The sequence below is a fragment of the Tachyglossus aculeatus genome, chromosome 5 (assembly GCF_015852505.1).
Source record: "Tachyglossus aculeatus isolate mTacAcu1 chromosome 5, mTacAcu1.pri, whole genome shotgun sequence".
NCBI lineage: Eukaryota > Metazoa > Chordata > Mammalia > Monotremata > Tachyglossidae > Tachyglossus > Tachyglossus aculeatus.
This window is the reverse complement of record NC_052070.1, coordinates 9131776-9156595: the sequence shown is the minus strand read 5'-3', so window position 1 is coordinate 9156595 and position 24820 is coordinate 9131776. Positions and strand designations below refer to the sequence as shown.

Genomic DNA, 24820 nt, shown 5'->3' with positions numbered 1-24820 from the left:
GGCTGTGGGCACACGCTTCTCCGGTCCAATGTGGACTCAATTTTCTTGTCTCCCTTCAGCTCCACAGTGGGAGGGGAGAAAGCATCGCGGGTGACATCCTCATTGCCTTAGTTCTGACTTCTTTCAAAAATATCTGATGTTGGCTAAAACCGTCTCTCAACTGGCTTCCCTCAATTGCCCGTTCCAACTCTCCCCATACCCGGATGGTGTTTCAGGAGTGATTCTGGAGCGTCAGCCTGCCCGAAAAATGAATATTTGGAAAGTGTCCCTCGGATCCAGGCCCGCGGCTGGCTCCTCAGATGGCGAGCTAGGATGAAAAAGCATCTTGGGACACTTCCTCTCGCAGCCACACATACCCTGAGCCGGAACGGACTCTATCCGGGGTCGCCCCGAGGACTCCAGACCGCTCCCCGCAAACCCCAGTGAAATCCCGGCCACACAAGGGTTCGCCGGGTCCCCCCAAAAAGCTGCGCTTGCCTGGTCGGGTTTTTTCTACCGATCAGGAAGTGCAACGTGACAGAAACAGAAGTCGGGAAGTGATCCCTGCGCCCGGAGAACTTGGAAGAGCCCCCGTGGCCCTCGGGAACAAATATGAGATTGCAGTTTCGGGATGGGTGGGAGGAGGTGGGGTCTGGAGTGCCCGTCTGCCCTTCACGACGCGACTCCTTTCCCCGGCCGCCGTCCCCCGACTCTTGGATCGTGGACGATGAGGAGGGAGGACGGTTCTTATGTGTCCGCCCGCCCTGACTACTTGGTTTGGAAGACCTTGATGGTTCGGTTCTATTTGTTCTGACGACTTTGACACCCGTCTCCGTGTTTTGTTTTGTTGTCCGCCTCCCCCTTCTAGACTGTGAGCCCGTTGTTGGGTAGGGACCGTGTCTAGATGCTGCCGACTTGTACGTCCCAAGCGCTTAGTCCAGCGCTCTGCACACAGTAAGCGCTCAATAAATACGATTGAATGAATGGTGAGGCAGGAGTCGGTCTGCCCACAGCGAGGGGAGAACAGGCCAGGGGCTCAGTCCAGGGCCTTCCTCCGCAGGAAGCCAAGAGCGCTGAGGCTTCTTCTGGCCCTCCTTCCCCTCGCCACCGGTGAAGCCCACCGAGGGTCTGCCAACCGCAGAAGCTCCTCGCCAACCCTACGGACCCCACCGGAGGGTAGAGGGCTCGCCTGTTGCCCACTGTCCTGGAGGGACAGTTAGCACTCGACTGGCAAAAGCCACCTCAGGACACGGGCCCAGATTTCGGCATTTCCACTCAGCAGCAGGCGGAGGTTACGGACGTGGAAGTGGCCCCCCCACTGCCCGTCTGCGCTTCTGTTTCTGCTCCGGCTGGGAGGCTGCCCATTCCTGGGAAGGAGGAGGAGGGGACCGTGCCGGCTTCTTGGAGGCTTCCTGGAATCGGCAGTCCGGGGCCAATGCCACCTGGGAGTGCCGGCCGGGCATAGAGTTGGCATTACGTTGCCAACTTGCACTTCCCAAGCGCTTAGTACAGTGCTCTGCACACAGTAAGCGCTCAATAAATACGATTGATGATGATGATGATCGAGAGAAGCAGCGTGGCTCAGTGGAAAGAGCCCGGACTTTGGAGTCAGAGGCGTGGGTTCAAATCCCCGCTCCGCCAGTTGTCAGCTGGGTGACTTTGGGCAAGTCACTTCACTTCTCTGTGCCTCAGTTCCCTCCTCTGTAAAATGGGGATGAAGACTGTGAGCCCCACGTGGGACAACTTGATCACCTTGTATCACCCCAGCGCTTAGAACAGTGCTTGGCACATAGTAAGCGCTTAACAAATGCCATCATCATTATTATTATCATCCCCGAGAGCGGGGCCCGTGGGTTGGGAATCCCCTCCCCTATGCGATCTGCTCCGGGAAAGAGCCGGCTTGGGCTCGGAGGGCTGCTACATTTCCCCCGCCCCAGGAAGGACCGGGCTTGGGGAAGGGGGCAGGGGGGCATCAGCGATGGGCTCAGGGCAGGTTGGGCCAGCTGGGCAGGGTGGGCACAGTGGACCGTGAAAGGCTACTAAGGGGAGCGAGAGGGGAGCGCAGTGAAGAGGGTTGGACCCCGGATGCAGGAAACGGGAGAGGGGTGAGCGGAATCCCCCCACGGCCAGGCCCGGACAGCCTGGCTCCGCACATCCCGGGGGAGCTGGAGAGGTGGGGGAGTGGGGAGGGCAGGGGCGGGCCGGGGCCGGGCCGGGGGTGGTCAGCGCTGGCCGGCTTCGCGGATCCTGCAGGCCACGGCCGCGATGAGGGCCGCCCCCTTGCCGCTGCCGTCCTCCGAGGGCAGGAACGACACTTCGCAGTTGGGGGCCAGCTGCTTCACTGTCTCCATCATGATCGTGGAAAAGCTGCAACGGCAGAACAGGGCCCGTGCGGGCGGCTCAGGCTGGGGGGACCCCCGCTGAGCCCCTTCTGGACTCCTGGGTTCTCCCGGGATTGGGAAATTACCTCTCCGCCGGCCTCAGGACAGTAAGTCGGGCCCCTTTGCCCGCCGGTGCCCGTGCCCTACTGAGAGCTCACCTCCTCCAGGAGGCCTTCCCACACTGAGCCCCCTCCTTCCTCTCCCCCTCCTCCCCCTCGCCACAGCACCTGTATATATATATATATATATATATATATATATATATGTATATATATATATATATATTTATATTTATATATATATATGTTTGTACGTGTTTATTTTATTTGTACATATTTATTCTATTTATTTTATTTTGTTAATACGTTTTGTTTTGTCGTCTGTCTCCCCCTTCTAGACTGTGAGCTCGCTGTTGGATAGGGACCATCTCTAGATGTTGCCAACTTGGACTTCCCAAGCGCTTAGTCCAGTGCTCTGCACACAGTAAGCGCTCAATCAATACGATTGAATGAATGAATGAATACGATTGAGTGAATGAATGAATGGTGGGGAGGGGAAACTGAGGCAGAGGCCACAGTTCCTCAGGGAGGCAAGGCTGTGCTTAGAGCCCAGGAATAGACGGTGGGGTGGGGGGACAGAGGGGTAGACTTCCTCCCTTCAAAGCCCTTCTGAGAGCTCACCTCCTCCAGGAGGCCTTCCCAGACTGAGCCCCCTTTTTCCTCTCCTCCTCCTCATCCCCCCAGCCCTACCTCATTCCCCTCCCCACAGCACTAATATATATTTGTACCGATTTATTACTCTATTTTACTTGTACATATTTACTACTCTATTGTGTTAATGATGTGCATCGAGCTATAATTCCGTTTATTCTGACGATTTTGACACCCGTCTACATGTTTTCTTTTGTCGTCTGTCTCCCCCTTCTAGACTGCGAGCCCGTCGTCGGGTAGGGACCGTCTCTAGATGTTGCCGACTTGTGCTTCCCAAGCGCTTAGTCCAGTGCTCTGCACACAGTAAGTGCTCAATCAATACGATTGAATGCATAAACCGATGCCCACCCCGAAGATGGTCCAGGGACCAGTGCTGCGGACCCCCAGCCCCTCCTCAGCCTTCCTTGGATCACCCGGAAAAGCCTGGCATCCTCTGCCCACCTCGGGTGGGGCAGGGCCCTGCCCCTCTTGCCAACTATTGTTGGGTAGGGACCGTCTCTATCTGTTGCCAACTTGTACTTCCCAAGCGCTTAGTCCAGTGCTCTGCATACAGTAAGCGCTCAATAAATATGATTGAAGGAATGAATGAATGAACTGTTCAGCCAATGAGGAGCTCAATGCCAACAGGTTTCTTTCCAGCCTTCCTTGCTGTTTCCTTTGAGAAGCAGCATGGCTCCGTGGAAAGAGCCCGGGCTTTGGAGTCAGAGGTCATGGGTTCAAATCCCAGCTCTGCCAATTGTCAGCTGGGTGACTTTGGGCAAGTCACTTCATTTCCCTGCGGCTCAGGTCCCTCATCTGGAAAATGAGGATTAAGGCTGTGAGCCCCCCGCGGGACAACCTGATCACCTTGTATCCTCCCCAGTGCTTAGAACAGTGCTTTGCACATAGTAAGCGCTTAATAAATGCCATCATTATTATTTTTAGAGAAGCAGCGTGGCTCAGTGGAAAGAGCATGGGCTTTAGAGTCAGAGGTCATGGATTCAAATCCCGGCTCCGCCAATTGTCAGCTGTGTGACTTTGGGCAAGTCACTTCACTTCTCTGGGCCTCAGTTCCCTACTCTGTAAAATGGGGATTAAGACTGTGAGCCCCCCGTGGGACAACCTGGTCACCTTGTAACCTCCCCAACCTTAGAACAGTGCTTTGCACATAGTAAGCACTTAATAAATGCCATTATTATTATTATTAATAAATACGATTGAATGACTGAATGAATGAATGAATAGGACTCTTCACCCCGTCGGTGACCTCCCCACCCTTTGGACCCCCTCAGTGTCCCACACCTGAGTCAGGAAGATTCATTTCTGTATATATATAAAAATCTGTATCTCCGTCACTTGTCTGCTGTGTGACCCTGGGCAAGTCACTTCACTTCTCAAGGCCTCAGTTCCCTCATCTGCAAAATGGGGATTGAGGCTCTGAGCCCTTTGTGCAACACGGACTGTATCCAACCCGATTATCTTCTATCTACCCCAGCACTTAGAAGAGTGCCTGGTACATAATAAGGGCTTACAAATACCATCATTATCATTATTATTATCTGTATCTATATTTGTATATATCTGCAATTTATAATAATTATAATACTGATAATGGAATTTGTTAATAATAATAATAATAATAATAATAATAATGGCTTCTCTGAGCACTTACTGTGTGCACAGCACTGTACTAAGTGCTTGGAAAGTACAATTCAGCAACAAATAGAGACAATCCCTGCCCACAACGGGCTCACAGTCTAGAAGCGGGGGAGACAGACATCAAAACTAGTAACCAGGCATCAGTAGCATCAATATAAATAGAATTATAGATAGATAATGATAATAGCATTTACTAAGCGCTTACTATGTGCAAAGCACTGTTCTAAGCGCTGGGGATGTAACAAGGTGATCAAGTTGTCCCACGGGGGGCTCACAGTCTTAATCCCCATTTTACAGATGAGGGAACTGAGGCCCAGAGACGCTGACTTGCCCAAAGTCATACAGCTGACAAGTGGCGGAGCCGGAATTTGAACCCATAATAATAATAATAATAATGATGATGGCATTTATTAAGCGCTTACTATGTGCAAAGCACTGTTCTAAGCACTGGGGAGGTTACAAGGCCATCAGGTTGTCCCACAGGGGACTCACAGTCTTAATCCCCATTTTACAGATGAGGGAACTGAGGCCCAGGGACGTTGACTTGCCCAAAGTCATACAGCTGCCAAGTGGCGGAGCCGGAATTTGAACTCATGATCTCTGACTTCAAAGCCTGGGCTCCTTCCACTGAGCCACGCGGCTTCTCTAGATCCACAGCACACTGCTTCTCTAGATAGATCCACATCATTAATAAAAATAAATAGAATTATAATTTTAAATACGTACATATATAAACAAGTGCTGTCCCCTCGACTGCCCCTTTCCAGAGCAGCGAGTGTCTCCTCCCTGTCACACCCACACCACCCAGGCTTGGGAGTCAGAGGTCATGGGTTCTAATCCTGGCTCCGCCACTTGTCCACTGTGTGACTTTGGGCAAGTCACTTCTCCGGGCCTCGGTGACCTCCTCTGTAAAATGGGGCTTAAAAGTGTGAGCCCCACGCGGGACATCCTGATCACCTTGTACCCGCCCCCCCAGTGCTTGACACATAGTAAGTGATTAAAAAATACCTTAATTATTATTATTATTATTATTAACACTCAGTAGTGTGGTCTGCACACAGTAAGCACTCAATAAATACGATTGAATGCTGTGTGACCTTGGGCAAGCCACTTAACTTCTCTGAACCCCGGTTCCCTCATCTGGAAAATGGGGATGAAGACTGTGAGCCCCACGGGGGACAACCTGATTACCTTGTATCTACCCCAGCGCTTACAACGGTGCTTGGCACATAGTAAGGGCTTAACAAATACCTTAATTATCATTATTATTATTAACATGCTAAGTACAGAGCTCAGCACACAGTAAGCGCTCAATAAATACGATTGAATGTTGTGTGACCTTGGGCAAGCCACTTAACTTCTCTGAGCCTCGGTTACCTCATCTTGAAAATGGGGATGAAGACTGTGAGCCCCACTTGGGACAACCTTATTACCTTGTATCTCCCCCAGCGCTTCGAACGGTGCTCGGCACATAGTAAGCGCTTAACAAATACCTTAATTATTATTATTATTAGCATGCTTAGTACAGTGCTCTGCACACAGTAAGCGCTCAATAAATACGATTGAATGCTGTGTGACCTTGGGCAAGCCATTTAACTTCTCTGAGCCTCGGTTACCTCATCTGGAAAATGGGGATGAAGACTGTGAGCCCCACGGGGGACAACCTGGTTACCTTGTATCTCCCCCAGCGCTTAGAACGGTGCTCGGCACATAGTAAGGGCTTAACAAATACCTCAATTATTATTATTACTAACACGCTTAGTACAGTGCTCTGCACACAGTAAGCGCTCAATAAATACGATTGAATGCTGTGTGACCTTTGGGCAAGCCACTGAACTTCTCTGAGCCTCGGTTCCCTCATCTGGAGAATGGGGATGAAGACTGTGAGCCCCACGGGGGACAACCTGATTACCTTGTATCTCCCCCAGCGCTTAGAACGGTGCTTGGCACATAGTAAGGGCTTAACAAATACCTTAATTATTATTATTATTAACACGCTTAGTACAGTGCTCTGCACACAGTAAGCGCTCAATAAATACGATTGAATGCTGTGTGACCTTTGGGCAAGCCACTTAACTTCTCTGAGCCCCGGTTCCCTCATCTGGAAAATGGGGATGAAGACTGTGAGCCCCACGGGGGACAACCTGGTTACCTTGTATATCCCCCAGCGCTTAGAACGGTGCTCGGCACATAGTAAGGGCTTAGCAAATACCTCAATTATTATTATTACTAACACGCTTAGTACAGTGCTCTGCACACAGTAAGCGCTCAATAAATACAATTGAATGATGTGTGACCTTTGGGCAAGCCACTGAACTTCTCTGAGCCTCGGTTCCCTCATCTGGAGAATGGGGATGAAGACTGTGAGCCCCACGGGGGACAACCAGATTACCTTGTATCTCCCCCAGCGCTTAGAACGGTGCTTGGCACATAGTAAGGGCTTAACAAATTCCTTAATTATTATTATTATTAACACGCTTAGTACAGTGCTCTGCACACAGTAAGCGCTCAATAAATACGATTGAATGCTGTGTGACCTTGGGCAAGCCACTTAACTTCTCTGAGCCCCGGTTCCCTCATCTGGAAAATGGGGATGAAGACTGTGAGCCCCACGGGGGACAACCTGGTTACCTTGTATCTCCCCCAGCGCTTAGAACGGTGCTCGGCACATAGTAAGGGCTTAGCAAATACCTCAATTATTATTATTACTAACACGCTTAGTACAGTGCTCTGCACACAGTAAGCGCTCAATAAATACGATTGAATGCTGTGTGACCTTTGGGCAAGCCACTTAACTTCTCTGAGCCCCGGTTCCCTCATCTGGAAAATGGGGATGAAGACTGTGAGCCCCACGGGGGACAACCTGGTTACCTTGTATCTCCCCCAGCGCTTAGAACGGTGCTCGGCACATAGTAAGGGCTTAACAAATACCTTAATTATTATTATTATTAACACGCTTAGTACAGTGCTCCGCACACAGTAAGCGCTCAATATGACTGAATGAAGAAATGCCATTATTATTATTATTATTATTATTATTCACACACACACCCGGTCCAGCCCCACCCGGGACGCCCCGGGGACGGACTCACTGAGGATGCAGCTTGAAGAGGGTCCCGTCCACGCCCACGGTGACCTGGAGGGAGTCCAGCCGGCGACCGTCCCGGATCTTGTCCACGACGGCGGCCACCCCGGCCCCGCAGAGCTGGGCCGCCCGGCGGGCCACCACAGTGCACACCTCCTTCACGATGATGCTGTCGTCGCACGTGCTCTCCAGGCCCAGGTGCTGCAGGACGGCTCGCACCTGGAGCAGGGCCAGCCCGTCGCTGGGGAGGGGGCGGCGGGGACCCCAGAGAAGGGCGCCGTCAGACCCCGCCGTCGTCCGGGCCCCGCCGCCCTCCCGGGAGCCGGGTTCGACTTCCAGTCAATCAATCAATCGGATTTATTGAGCGCTTACTGTGTGCAGAGCACTGGACTAAGCGCTTGGGAAGTATAAGTCGACAGTCGAGACTGAGCCCCCTTTTTCCTCTCCTCCTCCCCATCCCCCCATCCTGCCCCTCCCCACAGCACTTAATAATAATAATGTTGGTATTTGTTAAGCACTTACTATGTGCAAAGCACTGTTTTAAGCGCTGGGGAGGTCACAAGGTGCTCAGGTTGTCCCATGGGTGGGGCTCACAGTCTTCATCCCCATTTTACAGATGAGGGAACTGAGGCCCAGAGAAGTGAAGTGATTTGCCCAAAGTCACACAGCTGACAAGTGGCAGAGTCGGGATTTGAACCCATGACCTCTGACTCCAAAGCCCGGGCTCTTTCCACTGAGCCACGCTGCTTCTCTAATGTATATATTATATACACTTGTATATATTTGTACAGATTTATTTTACCTGTACATACTGACTATTCTATTTATTTTGTTTATCATGTACATATAGCTACAATTTTTTTAATGGCATTTATTAAGCGCTTACTACGTGCAAAGCACTGTTCTAAGCACTGGGGAGGTTACAAGGTGATCAGGTTGTCCCATGGGGGGCTCACAGTCTTCATCCCCATGCATTTATTATAATGGCGTTTATTAAGCGCTTACTATGTGCAAAGCACTGTTCTAAGCACTGGGGAGGTTACAAGGTGATCAGGTTGTCTCACGGGGGGCTCACAATCTTCATCCCCATTTTACAGATGAGGGAACTGAGGCACAGAGAAGTGAAGTGACTTGCCCAAAGTCACACAGCTGACAGTTGGTGGAGCCGGGATTTGAACCCATGACCTCTGACTCCAAAGCCCAGGCTCTTTTCCACTGAGCCACGCTGCTTCTCTTTGGTCAAGTGACTTGACCAAAGTAATTCCATTTGTTCTGACGATTTTGACACCTGTCTACATGCTTTGTTTTGTTGTCTGTCTCCCCTCTCTAGACTGTGAGCCCGTTGTTGGGTAGGGACCGTCTCTATATGTTGCCGATTTGTACTTCCCAAGCGCTTAGTACAGTGATCTGCACACAGTAAGCACTCAATAAATACGACTGAGTGAATAAATGAATATCATCATTATTATTCTCTCCCTCCCTCCTCCCCTGTGTCCCCTATTCTGATGGTATTGACACCTGTCTACATGTTTTGTTTTGTGGTCTGTCCCTCATTCTAGACTGTGAGCCCATTGTTGGGTAGGGACCGTCTCTATCTGTTGCCGACTTGTACTTCCCAAGCGCTTAGTACAGTGCTCTGCACACAGTAAGCGCTCAATGAATACGATTGAATGAATATCTATAATTATCTTCTAGACTGTGAGCCCGTTGTTGGGTAGGGACCGTCTCTATCTGTTGCCGACTTGTACTTTCCAAGCGCTTAGTCCAGTGCTCTGCACACAGTAAGCGCTCAATAAATGCGATTGAATGAATGAATGAATATCATTATTATCTCTTCCTCCCTCCTCCCCTGTGTCCCCTATTCTTATGATATTGACACCCGTCTACATGTTGTTTTCTTTGTCGCCTTTCTCCCACTTTTAAACTGTGAGCCCGTTGTTGGGTAGGGACCGTCTCTATCTGTTGCCGACTTGTACTTCCCAAACGCTTAGTCCAGTGCTCTGCACACAGTAAGCGCTCAATAAATACAACTGAATGAATGAATATCATTATTATTATTCTCTTCCTCCCTCCTCCCCTGTGTCCCCTATTCTTATGATATTGACACCTGTCTACATATTTTGTTTTGTCATCTGTCTCCCCCTTCTAGACTGTGAGCCCGTTGTGGGGTAGGGACCGTCTCTATCTGTTGCCGACTTGTATTTCCCAAGCGCTTAGTCCAGTGCTCTGCACACAGTAAGCGCTCAATAAATACAACTGAATGAAGTCGAGAAGCAGCGTGGCCTTGTAGGTGGATCCCGGAGCTGGGAGGCAGGAGGACCTGGGTTCAGTCCGGTGCTCTGCACACGGGCAGGGATTGAAGGCAGGGATCGTGTCCACCAACTTCAAGCGCTTAGTACAGTGCTCTGCACACAGTAAGCGCTCAATAAATACGACTGAATGAATGAACTCTACTGGCCACTCTCAAGCGCTCAGAAGCAGCGTGGCTATGAGAAGCAGCGAGGCTTAGCGGAAAGAACACAGGCTTTGGAGTCAGAGGTCCTGGGTTCTAATCCCGGCTCCGCCACTTGTCTGCTGTGTGACCTTGGGCAAGCCATTTCACTTCTCTGGGCCTCAGTGACCTCATTCGTAAAATGGGGATTAAAAGTGTGAGCCCCATGTGGAATGACCTGATTACTCTATATCTACCTCAGCTCTTAGAACAGTGCTTGGCACATAGTAAGCGCTTAATAAATACCATAATTTCCCAGCACTTAGAACAGTGCTTGGCACACAGCAAGCGGTTAACAAATACCATAATTACCCAGCGCTTAGAAGAGTGCTTGGCACACTGTAAGCGCTTAACAAATACCATAATTACCCAGCGCTTAGAACAGTGCTTGGCACACAGTAAGCGCTTAACAAATACCATAATTACCCAGTGCTTAGAACAGTGCTTGGCACATGGTAAGTGCTTAACAAATACCATAATTACCCAGTGCTTAGAACAGTGCTTGGCACATGGTAAGCTCTTAGCAAATGCAGAGCACTGTACTAAGCGCCTGGGAAGTACAAGTTGGCAACATATAGAGACAGTCCCTACCCAACAGTGGGCTCACAGTCCTTCTTCTCCCAAGCGCTTAGTCCACTGCTCTGCACATAGTAAGCAGAGAAGCAGCATGGCGTAGCGGCTAGAGCCTGGGCCTGGGAATCAGAAGGTCATGGTTTCGAATCCCAGCTCCGCCATTTGTCTGCTGGGTGACCTTGGGCATCCCAAGCGCTTAGTACAGTGCTCTGCACACAGTAAGTGCTCAATAAATACGACTGACTGATTGATTGATCGATTTCACTTCCCTGGGCCTCAGTTACCTCATCTGAAAAATAGGGATTGAGGCTGTGAGCCCCACGTGGGACAGGGACTGTGTCCAACTCAATTTACTTGGAGTAATAATCATAATAAAATAATCATAATAATGATGGTATTTGTTAAGCACTTACTATGTGCCAACTTGCTGCATATGTTGCCAACTTGCACTTCCCAAGCGCTCAGTACAGTGCTCTGCACACAGTAAGCACTCAAAAAATAGGATTGAATGAATATGTGCCAAGCACTGTTCTAAGCGCTGGGGTAGATACAAGGTGATCAGGTTGTCCCACATGGAGCTCACAGTCTTCATCCCCATTTTACAGTTGAGGGAACTGAGGCACAGAAGTGAAGTGACTTGTCCAAGGTCACACAGCAGACAGGTGGTGGAGCCGGGAATAGAACCGACATCCTCTGACTCCCAAGCCCAGCTCTCGCCACTGTGCCATGGTGCCCAGCGCTCAGCACAGTGTTTGGCACATAAGTGCTTAACAAATACCATAATTATTATTATAATTAACACAGTGCCTGCCACGTAGAGAAGCAGCGTGGCTCAGTGGACTGAGCCCCTTCCTTCCTCTCCCCCTCATCCCCCTCTCCATCCCCCCCATCTTACCTCCTTCCCTTCCCCACAGCACCTGTATATATGTATATATGTTTGTACATATTTATTACTCTATTTATTTATTTATTTTACTTGTACATATCTATTCTATTTATTTCATTTTGTTAGTATGTTTGGTTTTGTTCTCTGTCTCCCCCTTTTAGCCCACTGTTGGGTAGGGACTCTCTCTATATGTTGCCAATTTGTACTTCCCAAGTGCTTAGTCCAGTGCTCTGCACAGAGTAAGCGCTCAATAAATACGATTGATGATGATGATGATGAAAGAGCCCGGGCTTTGGAGTCAGAGGTCAGGGGTTCAAATCCTGCTCCGCCGACTGTCGGCTGGGTGACTTTGGGCAAGTCACTTCACTTCTCTGGGCCTCAGTGACCTCATCTGTAAAATGGGGATGAAGACTGGGAGCCCCCCGTGGGACAACCTGATCACCTTGTCACCTCCCCAGCGCTTAGAACAGTGCTTGGCACATAGTGAGCGCTTAATAAATGCCATCATTATTATTAGTAGTAGTAGTAGTAGTAGTAGTAGTAAGTGCTTGACAAATACCATCACTATTATTATTGTTCTTATTATTAGACTGTCAGTTCCTTGAGGATGGTGAGCGTGACAGGTGCCCTCTGGTCCGCCCCCGTCTTGTGCCCGACGCGGTGCCCGGCCCGGAGCCCGCGGCAGCCCTGACCTCTCGATCTGCGACAGGAACTTGGTCTCGAAGATGCCGCGGGTCTTCAGACGCTCGGAGATGCGTCCGCGGAAGAGCAGGCCGCGCTCGGTGAAGTGGAGGAGGACCGTACGGACGATCTCCCCCAGGTACAGCCCGCTGATCATCTTCTCGAACCTGCCGGGGCCGGGGGCGGCGGGGTCAGCGGTTGGCGGTGGGGGTGAAGGGGACCCACCTCCGTCACCCCAACGTCAGCCTCGCCCCATCCCGACCAGGCCGCGGGTGGGCCCCATTTCGCAGACGGGGAAGCCGAGGACCAGAGAGGTTGCGGGAGGTGGCCGAGGACACACAGCTGGGCCGCGGGGGTCTCCCTGGACGGTCGTCGTCATCCCCCTCCCCCTCCCCAGACCCACTGCCCGACCGGTGGCCTTGAAGCAGCCTGGCTCAGTGGAAAGAGTCAGAGGTCATGGGTTCGAATCCCGACTCCACCATATTTCTTCTGCGTCACCCTGGGCAAGTCACTTAATCAATCAATCAATCGCATTTATTGAGCGCTTACTGTGTGCACAGCACTGGACTAAGCACTTGGGAAGTACAAGTTGGCAACATATAGAGACAGTCCCTACCCAACAGTGGGCTCAGAGTCTAGAAGGGGGAGACGCAGAACAAAACCGAACGTATTAACAAAATCAAATAAATAGAATCAGTTCCCTCACCTGTAAAATGGGGATGAAAACCGTGAGCCCCCCGTGGGACAACTTGATCACCTTGTATCCCCCCCCAGCGCTTAGAACAGTGCTCTGCACATAGTAAGCGCTTAACAAATGCCATCATCATTATTATTATTATTATTATTGAAGAGGGCAGGGACCCCGAGCTAGGCAGGGCTGGCTTCCAGCCCACTCCGGGCCATACTTCACTCTGCGGCCCATCGTTTTTCTACAGAAACGTTCAGACCACGTCTCCCCACTCCTCCGGAAACTCCAGATGTTGCCCGTCCACCTCTGCATTCAACAGAAGCGCCTCACCATCCCCTCGCCCCCTCCTACCTCACCTGGCTACTCTCTTACTCTAACCCAGCCCTCACGCTCTGCTCCTCTTATGCCAACCTCCGCCCTGTCCCTCCATCTCGTCCACCTCACCTTCAACCTCTCGTCCACATCCTGCCTCTGGCCTGGAAGGCCCTCAATCAATCAATCAATCAATCGTATTTATAGAGCACTTACTGTGTGCAGAGCACTGGACTAAGCACTTGGGAAGTCCAAGTTGGCAACATACAGAGACAGTCCCTCCTCGTATCCTACAGACAATGACTCTCCCCGTCCTTCAACGCTTAGAACAGTGTTTTGCACATAGTAAGTGCTTAATAAATGCCATTATTATTATTATTCAAAGCCTTACTAATCAATCAATCAATCAATCAATCGTATTTACTGAGCGCTTGCTGTGTGCAGAGCACTGGACTAAGTGCTTGGGAAGTACAAGTTGGCAACGTCTAGAGTCGGTCCCTACCCAACAGTGGGCTCACAGTCTAGAAGGGGGAGACAGACAACAAAACAAAACATATTAACAAAATAAAATAAATAGAATAGATATGTACAAGTAAAATAGAGTAATAATTATACTAATTACTATTATAATAATAATACTAATAATAATGATGGCATTTATTAAGTGCTTATTAAGTGCAAAGCACTGTTCTAAGTGCTAGCGTGGTTACAAGGTGATCAGGTCGTCCCACGGGGGGCTCACAGTCTTAATCCTCATTTTACAGATGAGGTCACTGAGGCCCAGGGAATTTAAGTGACTTGCCCAATTGGTGGAGCTGGAATTTGAACCCATGACCTCCGACTTCCAAGCCCGGGTTCTATCCACTGAGCCACGCTGCTTCTTACTGAAGGCCCATCTCCTCCCAGAGGCCTTCCCTGACTGCGCCCTCCTTTCCTCTTCTCCCCCTCCCTTCTGCGTCGCCCTGACTTGCTCCCTTTCTCCATCCCCCGTCCCAGCCCCACACCACTTATGTCCATCTCCGTCATTTATTTCTATTACTGCCCGTCTCCCCCTCTAGACTGTCAGCTCATCGTGGGCAGGGACTGTGTCTGTTTACTGTTCTATTGTCCTCTCCCCAGCGCTTAGGCCAGTGGCCTGCACACGGTAAGCGCTCGATAAATATGACTGAATCAATATGACTGAACAAATGACTCCCCCGGACTCTCCCTCCAGATCGTCAGCTCGTCGAGGGCGGGGAACGTGTTTATTGATGTACTGTCCTCTCCCAAGCGCTTAGTCCAGTGCTCTGCACACAGTAAATACGATTGATTGATTGATTGACAGACTGATTGGCAGACTGTCCGCAGGGTGCCCGGAGGGAAGGAGCGCGACCCCCGTCTCTGCCCCCGGGGCCGGCGGCATCCACCTCTGTCGGCCGACGTTGAGGGACGACTCGTCGACGGCCACGTCGAAGTCGGTGCGGAGGTGGTCCAGCTCCCCGTTGTCCCCGAAGGCCCCCCACTCCATGTTAATGCACATGCGGCCCTCGTCCCCTTCCACCAGCTCCACGTGACGCAGCTCCTCCATGTAACACACGTTGCTGCCCGTCCCTGCAGAGACGGAGAGACGCAGAGAGAGATGGAGAGAGAGACTGAGCTCACCGCGTCTGGTGCCCGCCGCCCCTGAGGGGATGGCCAAGCCCACTCGGGGCCTCCCTCCCTCCTCGCCTCTTCTCATTCATTCAATCGTATTTATCGAGCGCTTACTGTGTGCAGAGCACTGGACTAAGCGCTTGGGAGGGCCCAACAGAACAGACCATTCCCTGCCCGCGACGAGCTCCCAGTCCAGAGGGGGAATTACGGCCATCGGCGAACCCCGTGATGCAAAGCCACGCGGAGAGGAGCGCCGTCATCCCGTCCCCACCTCCCCGCCGCCCGCCCTCACCGACGATGAGGCCGACTTCGCAGCGAGGGTCTTCGTGGCCGCAGGCCATCATGGTGCCCACGGTGTCGTTCACGATGGCCACCACGTCCAGGTCAAACTCCTGGGCAGAGGTAGGGGCGGGGGGAAGAGGGCCAAAGTCAGGGGGACGGGTGAGGGATGCCGCGGAGGCGGGGAGTCCTGGCTGCAGGAAGGGAGGACCGCTCTCCTTTCAGATAATAATGATGGTATTCGTGAAGCGCTTACTATGTGTCCGACATTGCTCTAAGCACTGGGGTGGATCTGAGCGAATCGGGTTGGACACGCTCCCTGTCCCAAATAGGGCTCACCGTCTTCATTCCCGTTTTACAGATGAGGGAACTGAGGCACGGAAGTGAAGTGACTGGACCACGGTCACAAAGCAGACAACTGGGGGGGGCCAGGATCAGGACCCAGGTCCTTCTGTATATATAACAATGATGGCATTTATTAAGCGCTTACTATGTGCAAAGCACTGTTCTAAGCGATGGGGAGGTAACAAGGTGACCAGGTTGTCCCACGGGGGGCTCACAGTCTTGATCCCCATTTTACAGACGAGGTAACTGAGGCCCAGAGAAGTGAAGTGACTTGCCCAAAGTCACCCAGCTGACAAGTGGCGGAGCCGGGATTTGAACCCATGACCTCTGACTCCAAAGCCCATGCTCTTTTCCACTGAGCCACGCTGCTTCTGAATAGGCCATCATGGTGCCCACGGTGTCGTTCACGATGGCCATATATGTATGGCCGTTTATGGGTATATATGTATATATGTTTGTACACATTTATTACTCTATTTATTTATTTATTTTACTTGTACATATCTATTCTAGTTATTTAATTTTGTTAGTATGTTCGGTTTTGTTCTCCGTCTCCCCCTTTTAGACTGTGAGCCCACTGTTGGGTGGGGACTGTCTCTATATGTTGCCAACTTGGACTTCCCAAGCGCTTAGCACAGTGCTCTGCACACAGTAAGCGCTCAATAAATATGATTGATTAATTGATTGATTGATTCTGACTCCGAGGTCCGGGTTCTATCCACTAGGCCACACTGCTTCTCTGAACTGAGGATTAAGAATGTGAGCCCCATGTGGGACAGAGACTGTGTCTAACCTTATATCTACCCCAGCACTTAGGACAGTGTTTGACACGTAATAAGCACGTAATAATGCTAATAATAATACTGATGGCATTTATTAAGCACTTACTATGTGCCAAGCACTATTCTAAGCACTGGGGAGGTTACAAGGTGATCAGGTTGTCCCTCGGGAGGCTCACAGTCTTCATCCCCATTTTACAGATGAGGTCACTGAGGCCCAGAAGTTAAGTGACTTTCCCAAGGTCACACAGCTGACAACTGGCGGAGCCGGGATTTGAACCCACGACCTCTGACTCCCAAGCCCGGGCTCTTTCCGCTGAGCCAAGCTGCTTCTCATGCTTATGTTGCCAACTTGTACTTCCCAAGCGCTTAGTACAGTGCTCTGCAAACAGTAAGCGCTCAATAAATACGATTGATTGATTGATTGATTCTCTAGACCACGCTGCTTCTCTGAATTTAGGATTAATCAATCAATTGCATTTATTGAGTGCTTACTGTGTGCAGAGCACTGCACTAAGCGCTTGGGAAGTACAAGTTGGCAACATATAGAGACAGTCCCTACCCAACAGTGGCTCACAGTCTAAAAGATTAAGTCTAAAAGGATTAAGAATGTGAGCCCCATGTGGGACAGAGACTGTGTCTAACCTGATTAGCTTATATCTACCCCAGCGTTTAGGACAGTGTTTGACACGTAATAAGCCCTTAACAAATACCATCATCATCATTATTATTATTACTTCCCTCATCTGTGAGCCTGTATTTTGATAGGGACCGTCTCTATATGTTGCCGACTTGTACTTCCCAAGCGCTTAGTCCAGTGCTCTGCACACAGTAAGCGCTCAATAAATACGATTGAATGACGAATGAATGAATGAATGAATGAATGAATGAATGAATGAATGAATGAATCTGTAAAATGGGGATTAAGACTGTGATCCCCATGTGGGACAGGGACTGATTAGCTTGTACCTACAGAGCTTAGCACACAGTTCATTCAATCGTATTTATTGAGCGCTTACTGTGTGCAGAGCACTGGACTAAGCGCTTGGGAAAGCTTGTACCTACAGAGTCTAGCACACAGTTCATTCAATCGTATTTATCGAGCGCTTACTGTGTGCAGAGCACTGGACTAAGCGCTTGGGAAAGCTTGTACCTACAGAGCCTAGCACACAGTAAGCGCTCAACAGAAGCAGCGTGGCCTAATGGCTAGATCCCAGACCCAAGAGTCAGAGGACCTGGATTCTAATTCCAGCTCCACCGCTCGTCTGCTGTGTGACCTTGGGCAAATCACTTCACTTCTCTGGGCCTCAGTCACCTCGCCTGAAAAATGGGGATTAAGACTGTGAGCCCCACATAATAATAATAATGATGGTATTTATAAAGCGTTTACTATGTGCATGGCTCAGTGAAAAGAGCCCGGGCTTTGGACTCAGAGGTCATAGGTTCGAATCCCAGCTCCACCAATTGTCAGCTGTGTGACCTTGGGCAAGTCACTTCACTTCTCTGGGCCTCAGTTCCCTCATCTGTAAAATGGGGATTAAGACTGTGAGCCCCCCGAGGGGCAACCTGATCACCTTGTAACCTCCCCAGCACTTAGAACAGCGCTTTGCACATAGTAAGTTCTTAATAAATGCCATCATTATTATTTAAGCGCTTAGTACAGAGCTCTGCACATAGTAAGCGCTCAATAAATACGATTGATGATGATGTGCAGAGCGCTGTTCGAAGCCCTGGGGTGGTTACAGGGCGATCAGGTTGTCCCACAGGGGGCTCACAGTCTTAATCCCCATTTTCCAGATGAGGGAACTGAGGCACAGAGAAGTGAAGTGATTTGCCCAAAGTCACCCAGCTGACAACTGGCAGAGCTAGGATTTGAACCCATGACCTCTGACTCCAAAGCCCGGGCTCTTGGGACAGGAGCTGTGTCCAACCTGATTATCTGGTACCTACCCCGGCGCTTACATAGCAAGCACATAGTAAGCGCTCAACAGAAGCAGTGTGGCTTAGTGGCTAGAGCCCGGGACTGGGAGTTGGAAGACCTGGATTCTAATTCCGGCTCCGCCGCTTGTCGAAGCAGCAGCGTGGCTCAGTGGAAAGAGCTCGGGCTTTGGAGTCAGAGGTCATGGGTTCAAACCCCAGCTCCACCAATTGTCAGCTGGGTGACTTTGGGCAAGTCACTTCACTTCTCTGGGCCTCAGTTACCTCATCTGGAAAATGGGGATTAAGACTGTGAGCCCCCAGTGGGACAACCTGATCACCCTGTCACCTCCCCAGCGCTAAGAACATTGCTTTGCACATACTAAGCACTTAATAAGTGCCATCATTACTGAGAAGCAGTGTGGCTCAGTGGAAAGAGCCCGGGCTTTGGAGTCAGAGGTCATGGGTTCAAACCCCAGGTCCACCAATTGTCAGCTGGGTGACTTTGGGCAAGTCACTTCACTTCTCTGGGCCTCAGTTACCTCATCTGGAAAATGGAGATTAAGACTGTGAGCCCTCAGTGGGACAACCTGATCACCCTGTAACCTCCCCAGCGCTTAGAACAGTGCTTTGCACATAGTAAGGGCTTAATAAATGCCATCATTATTATTAGTAAGGCTTTGAATAATAATAATAATAATGGCATTTATTAAGCGCTTACTATGTGCAAAGCACAGTTCTAAGTGCTGAAGGAGGGGGAGAGTCATTGTCCGTAGGATATGAGGAGGGAGGGCCTTCCAGGCCAGAGGCAGGATGTGGACGAGAGGTCCACATAGTAAGCACTTAATAAATGCTATCATTATTGTTATCCCTCATCTGTAAAATGGGGATTAAGACTGTGAGCCCCATGTGGGACAACCTGATCACCTTGTATCCCCCCCAGCGCTTAGAACAGTGCTTTGCACATAGTAAGCGCTTAACAAATGCCATCATTATTATTATTATCATTATTATTATTGTCTGCTGCGTGACCACGGGCCAGTCACTGTGGCCCCCGCGCCCAGTGAAGGTGGGGAGGGGAGTGTGGACAGCGCCCGGACCGACGGACGGTTGGACGACCCCCCCAGGCTGGGGATGCTCACCTCGCGGCGGTGAATGGCCTCCTTCAACAGCGCGACCACGTCCTCTCCCTCACAGCCGGTGGCCTTGAAGCCCTTTGTCCATTTGAGGAGGATTCCCTAAAAGACAGCCCCCCGGCCCCCCGGTTAATGACCAAGAGGACAGAGGTGGGGGTGGGGGGTGGCCAGAAACAGCGCCATGGCCACTCCTCCTTCTAACCCGCGGGCTGCACTGGGACAGTCAGCTCCGCGATGGCAGCGATCATGCCTTACAACTCTATTGGACTCTCCCGAATGTTGTTAATAATAATAATAATTATTCAGTCAATCAATCAATCAATCATATTTATTGAGCGCTTACTGGGCTCAATCAGTGCTTGGGAAGTACAAGTTGGCAACATATAGAGACAGTCCCTACCCAACTCACAGTCTAAAAGGGGGAGACAGAGAACAAAACCAAACATACTAACAAAATAAAACAGAATAGGATATGTACAAAATAAATAAATAAAGTAATAAATATTCATTCATTCATTCAATCGTATTTATTGAGCGCTTGCTGTGTGCAGAGCACTGGACTAAGTGCTTGGGAAGTCCAAGTTGGCAACAGATAGAGACGGTCCCTACCCAACGGTGGGCTCACAGTCTAGAAGGGGGAGACATTTGGTATTTGCTAAGGGCTTACTATGTGCCAGGCACTGTACTAACCACTGGGATAGATAAAAGTCCTTCTCCTTCTCCATCCCAGCCGGCACCCTCCGCTCCTCTGCTGCCGCTCACCTCCTCACCGGGCCTTGTTCTCGCCCATCCCGCCGTCAACCCCTGGCCCACGTCCTTCCCCTGGCCTGCCTTCCCTCCACACAACCGCCAAACTAGCTCTCTTCCTCCCTTCAAAGCCCTACTGAGAGCTCACCTCCTCCAGGAGGCCTTCCCACACTCAGCCCCCTTTTTTCTCTCCTCCTCCCCATCCCCCCCCGCCCTCCCTCCTTCCCCTCCCCACAGCACTTGTATATATATTTGTACAGATTTATCACTCTATTTATTTCACTTGCACATATTCACTATTCTATTTATTTTGTTAATGATGGGCACATAGCTATAATTCTATTTGTTCTGATGATTTTGACACCTGTCTACACGTTTTGTTTTGTTGTCTGTCTCCCCCTTCTAGACTGTGAGCCCGTTGTTGGGTAGGGACTGTCTCTAGATAATAATAATAATGGCATTTATTAAGCGCTTACTATATACAAAGCACTGTTCTAAGCACTGGGGAGGTTACAAGGCGATCAGGTTGTCCCTCGTGGGGCTCACAGTCTTAATCCCCATTTTCCAGATGAGGTAACTGAGGCCCAGGGAAGTGAAGTGACTTGCCCAAAGTCACACAGCTGACAATTGGTGGAGCTGGGACTTGAACCCATGACCTCTGACTCCAAAGCCCGGGCTCTTTCCACTGAGCCACACTGCTTCTCATGTTAGATGCTAGATGTTGCCGACTCGCCCAGATGCTTAGTCCAGTGCTCTGCACACAGTAAGCACTCAATAAATACAATTGAATGAATGAATATAAGCAAATTGAGTTGCAGTGCTCTACACGGTGCAGGCTGTCAGCTCCTTGAGGCCAGGTATCGTATCGACTAACTCTGATGTAGGCGCTCTGCACACAGTAAACGCTCTAGAAATGCAATTGAATGAATGAATAAATGTTGTATTCTCCCAAGCAGTCCAATGCACGCCTCTGGACTGAGAGGCGGGAGGGGCCCGAGAGTCAGGGGAACTGGGTTCTAATCCTGACTCCCTCATTTGTTCACTGTGTGACCACGGGCAAGTCATTTCACTTCTCTGGGCCTCACTTCCCTCATCTGGAAAATGGGGGTTGGTGGTCAGTGCTAGATTGCTCTAGCTGTAAGTTTGCTACAGTCACAGTCTAAAGGAAGGGAGAACAGGAATCTTAGCCCCATTTTTATGCACGAGGCCTAGAGAAGTTCAGTCAGTCAGTCATATTTATTGAGAGCTTACTGTGTGCAGAGCATTCATTCATTCATTCAATCGTAGTCATTCATTCATTCAATCATATTTATTGAGTGCTTACTGTGTGCAGAGCACTGGACTAAGCGCTTGGGAAGTACAAGTTGGCAACATATAGAGACGGTCCCTACCCAACAGTGGGCTCACAGTCTAGAAGGGAGACTGTGAAGCACTGTACTAAGTGCTTGGAACAGTACATCAGAACAATATAACGGTCACATTCCTTGCCCACAATGAGCTTACAGTCTAGAGGGGAAGAATTTTAAAGCCCCACTGAGATTTGAACCCGGATCCTTGGATTCAGAGTCCAGCACGCTAACCATTCCACCACAGGGCCCTTAATCCTAGGAGCACCATGTGGGACATGGATGGAGTTCAACCTGCTTAGTTGTATCTTCCCCAGTGCTCAGTACAGTGAGAAGCAGCATGGCTCAGTGGAAAGAGCCTGGGCTTGGGAGTCAGAGGACATGGGTTCTAATCCAGACTCTGCCACTTGTCTGCTGTGTGGCCTTGGGCAAGCCACTTCACTTCTCTGGGTCTCAGTTCCCTTATCTGTAAAACAGGGATTAAGACTGTGAGCCCCACGTGGGACAACCTGATTACCTTTTATCTACGCCAGCGCTTAGAACAGTGCTTGGCACGTAGTAAGCACTTAATACCATTATTATTATTATTATTATTATTATTATTATTATTACAGTGCCTGCCATATAGTAAGCACTTAACAAACACTATTAAGACGACACAGTATCCATGAATCATATTGATTGACTGCTATGTGCAGAGTAATAATAATAATGATGGCATTTATTAAGCACTTACTTGGTGCAAAGCACTGTTCTAAGCGCTGGGGAGGTTATAAGGTGATCAGGTTGTCCCACGGGGGCCTCACTGTCTTCATCCCCATTTTACAGATGAGGTCACTGAGGGCCAGAGAAGTGAAGTGACTTGCCCAAAGTCACATGGCTGACAATTGGCGGAGGCAGGATTTGAACCCATGACCTCTGACTCCAAAGCCCGGGCTCTTTCCACTGAGCCACTCTGTACTAAGCACTTGGGAGAGGACAATACAATAGAATGAGTGGACACATAACAAATTTACAGTCTAAAGTCTAGACTGTCAGTTCCCTGACGGCAGGTATCGGGCCTATCAACTCTATTGGACTCTCCCAGGTGTTTTTTTGTTTTGTTTTTTTAATGGCATTTATTAAGCACTTACTATGTGCAAAGCACTGTTCTAAGTGCTGGGGAGGTCACAAGGTGATCAGGTTGTCCCACGGGAGGCTCACATCTTAATCCCCATTTTACAGATGAGGTCACCGAGGCCCAGAGAAGTGAAGTGACTTGCCCAAAGTCACACAGCTGACAAGTGGCGGAGCCGGAATTTGAACCCCTGATCTCTGATTCCAAAGCCCGGGCTCTTTCCATTGAGCCATGCTGCTTCCCCGCTGCTTCTCTAGACTGTGAGCTAGTTGGGGGCAGGGAATGTGTCTGTTTATTGTTCTATTGTCCCCTCCCAAGCGCCTAGTCCGGTGCTCTGCACACAGTAAGTGCTCAGTATCTGTCATTTTTATTTGTATTGATGTCTCTCTCCCCCTGCAGACTGTGAGCTCATTGTGGGCGGGGAACGTCACTCTTAATAGTTGTGTTGGACTTTCCCAAGTGCTCAGTACAGTGGTCTGCACACAGTATGTGCTTAATAGTAATAATAATAATGACGGTATTTGTTAAGCGCTTACTATGTGCAAAGCGTTGTTCTAAGCGCTGGATAATAAGTACGACTGAATGAATGAAATATGACTGACTGATTGACAAGCGGGCTGTGGCGGCAGGATGTGATGGGCAGTCGATTCCGGGTGTCCCTCTCCATCCCCCCGGCCTTACCTCCTTCCCTTCCCCACAGCACCTGCATATATGGATATATGTTTGTACATATTTATTACTCTATTTACTTTACTTGTACATACCTATTCTATTTATTTTATTTTGTTAATATGTTTGGTTTTGTTCTCTGTCTCCCCCGTCTAGACTGTGAGCCCACTGTTGGGTAGGGACCGTCTCTATATGCTGCCAACTTGGACTTCCCAAGTGCTTAGTACAGTGCTCTGCACACAGCAAGCGCTCAATAAATATGATTGAATGAATGAATGAATGAATGAATGAGCCCTGTCCTCCAGGAGCTGACAGCCTACTAAGCGCATACTATGTGCAAAGCACTGTTCTAAGCACTGGGGTAGATTGAGCCCACTGTTGGGTAGGGACCGTCTCTATATGTTGCCAACTTGGAATTTCCAAGTGCTTAGTACAGTGCTCTGCACACAGTAAGCGCTCAATAAATACGATTGATTGATTGATTCCCGGCGGGTGACCCTAGCCCCCTCTTCGTCCCATCGCCCTGCCTGAAGGGAGGTCTAACCCAGCGACCCCCTGCAGTTGCTGAGAGATGTCCCCCCACCCAAGAGACCCAGCTTCTGGACGCTGGGAAGACTCACGGGCTGGGGTTGGGCCCAGAGAAGGGAAATGATTCACTTGGCTTGGAGGCAGGGGAATGGCTTGGGTGGGGAGCCCTGAGAGGGACAGAGAGCCCATACCAATTAGGCACGAGGACGTCTTTGATGCCAGGATGCCAAAGCCCTCCATAGGTGCCAATTAACGAGCAGGGATCGGCCCGTCTCCCGTCTGCCCCTGGCTCGCTCCCAAGTGAGCTCAGCGAAACTCGCTGCTTGCTGGGAGAAAGCGGCCCGCCCAGTCGGAAGGATCCTGAAAACGGGCTGCAACGGTCCGGGGATGAGGGCCCGGCGGGCGGGGAGGGGGCTACCTCGTCCAGGTTGGTCTGGTGGCAGGGGAAGGAGAAGGTGAAGCCGAGGGGGAGCGAGACCCCCTTCATCCCCATGTACTCCAGGAAGTCGGCGATGCAGTGAACGATGTGGTCGAACAGCTGCCGGGACAGACGGAGGGAGCGACGGGGGGCGGCGGTCAGACGGGCTCGGAAACCACCGCCCCACCCCACCCCAAAGCCACCCACCCAAAGAGGTGGGCGGGGGACGGCCGGGTGGGCTCGGCGCCGCCCGGAGCCGTAGAACCGGGCCTCCCCGGGTGCAGCCGGGGGGCCGGCGGGGTCCTCACCTCGTCTCCCGTGCCCTGCGTGATCTCCTGAGGGATGGAGTAGATCTTGCTGTGCATCTCGACGCCGCGCCTGAGCCCGGCCCGCACTCGTACCAACAAGACCCGGAAGTTGGTGCCTCCGAGGTCCAGCGCCAGGAAATCCCCTTTCTCTGGAAGCCGGAGGAGGCTCCATCAG

The 24820-nt window shown here is 50.5% G+C and overlaps 1 protein-coding gene across 1 annotated transcript in view; it reads right to left on the bottom strand.

Annotated features, from left to right (window-relative positions):
• Window positions 1-2201: 2201 nt before the first annotated feature.
• LOC119928684 (hexokinase-2) overlaps window positions 2202-24820 on the bottom strand; it is a 132486-nt gene continuing 109867 nt past the window's right edge. The window contains exons 11-18 of the mRNA XM_038747161.1: window positions 24646-24794; window positions 24338-24457; window positions 19519-19614; window positions 15349-15448; window positions 14831-15014; window positions 12436-12591; window positions 7801-8034; window positions 2202-2346 (exon numbers count right to left, since the gene is read on the bottom strand). Of these exons, the coding sequence (XP_038603089.1) occupies window positions 2202-2346; window positions 7801-8034; window positions 12436-12591; window positions 14831-15014; window positions 15349-15448; window positions 19519-19614; window positions 24338-24457; window positions 24646-24794 (1184 nt within the window). The remainder of the gene's footprint in view (window positions 2347-7800; window positions 8035-12435; window positions 12592-14830; window positions 15015-15348; window positions 15449-19518; window positions 19615-24337; window positions 24458-24645; window positions 24795-24820) is intronic.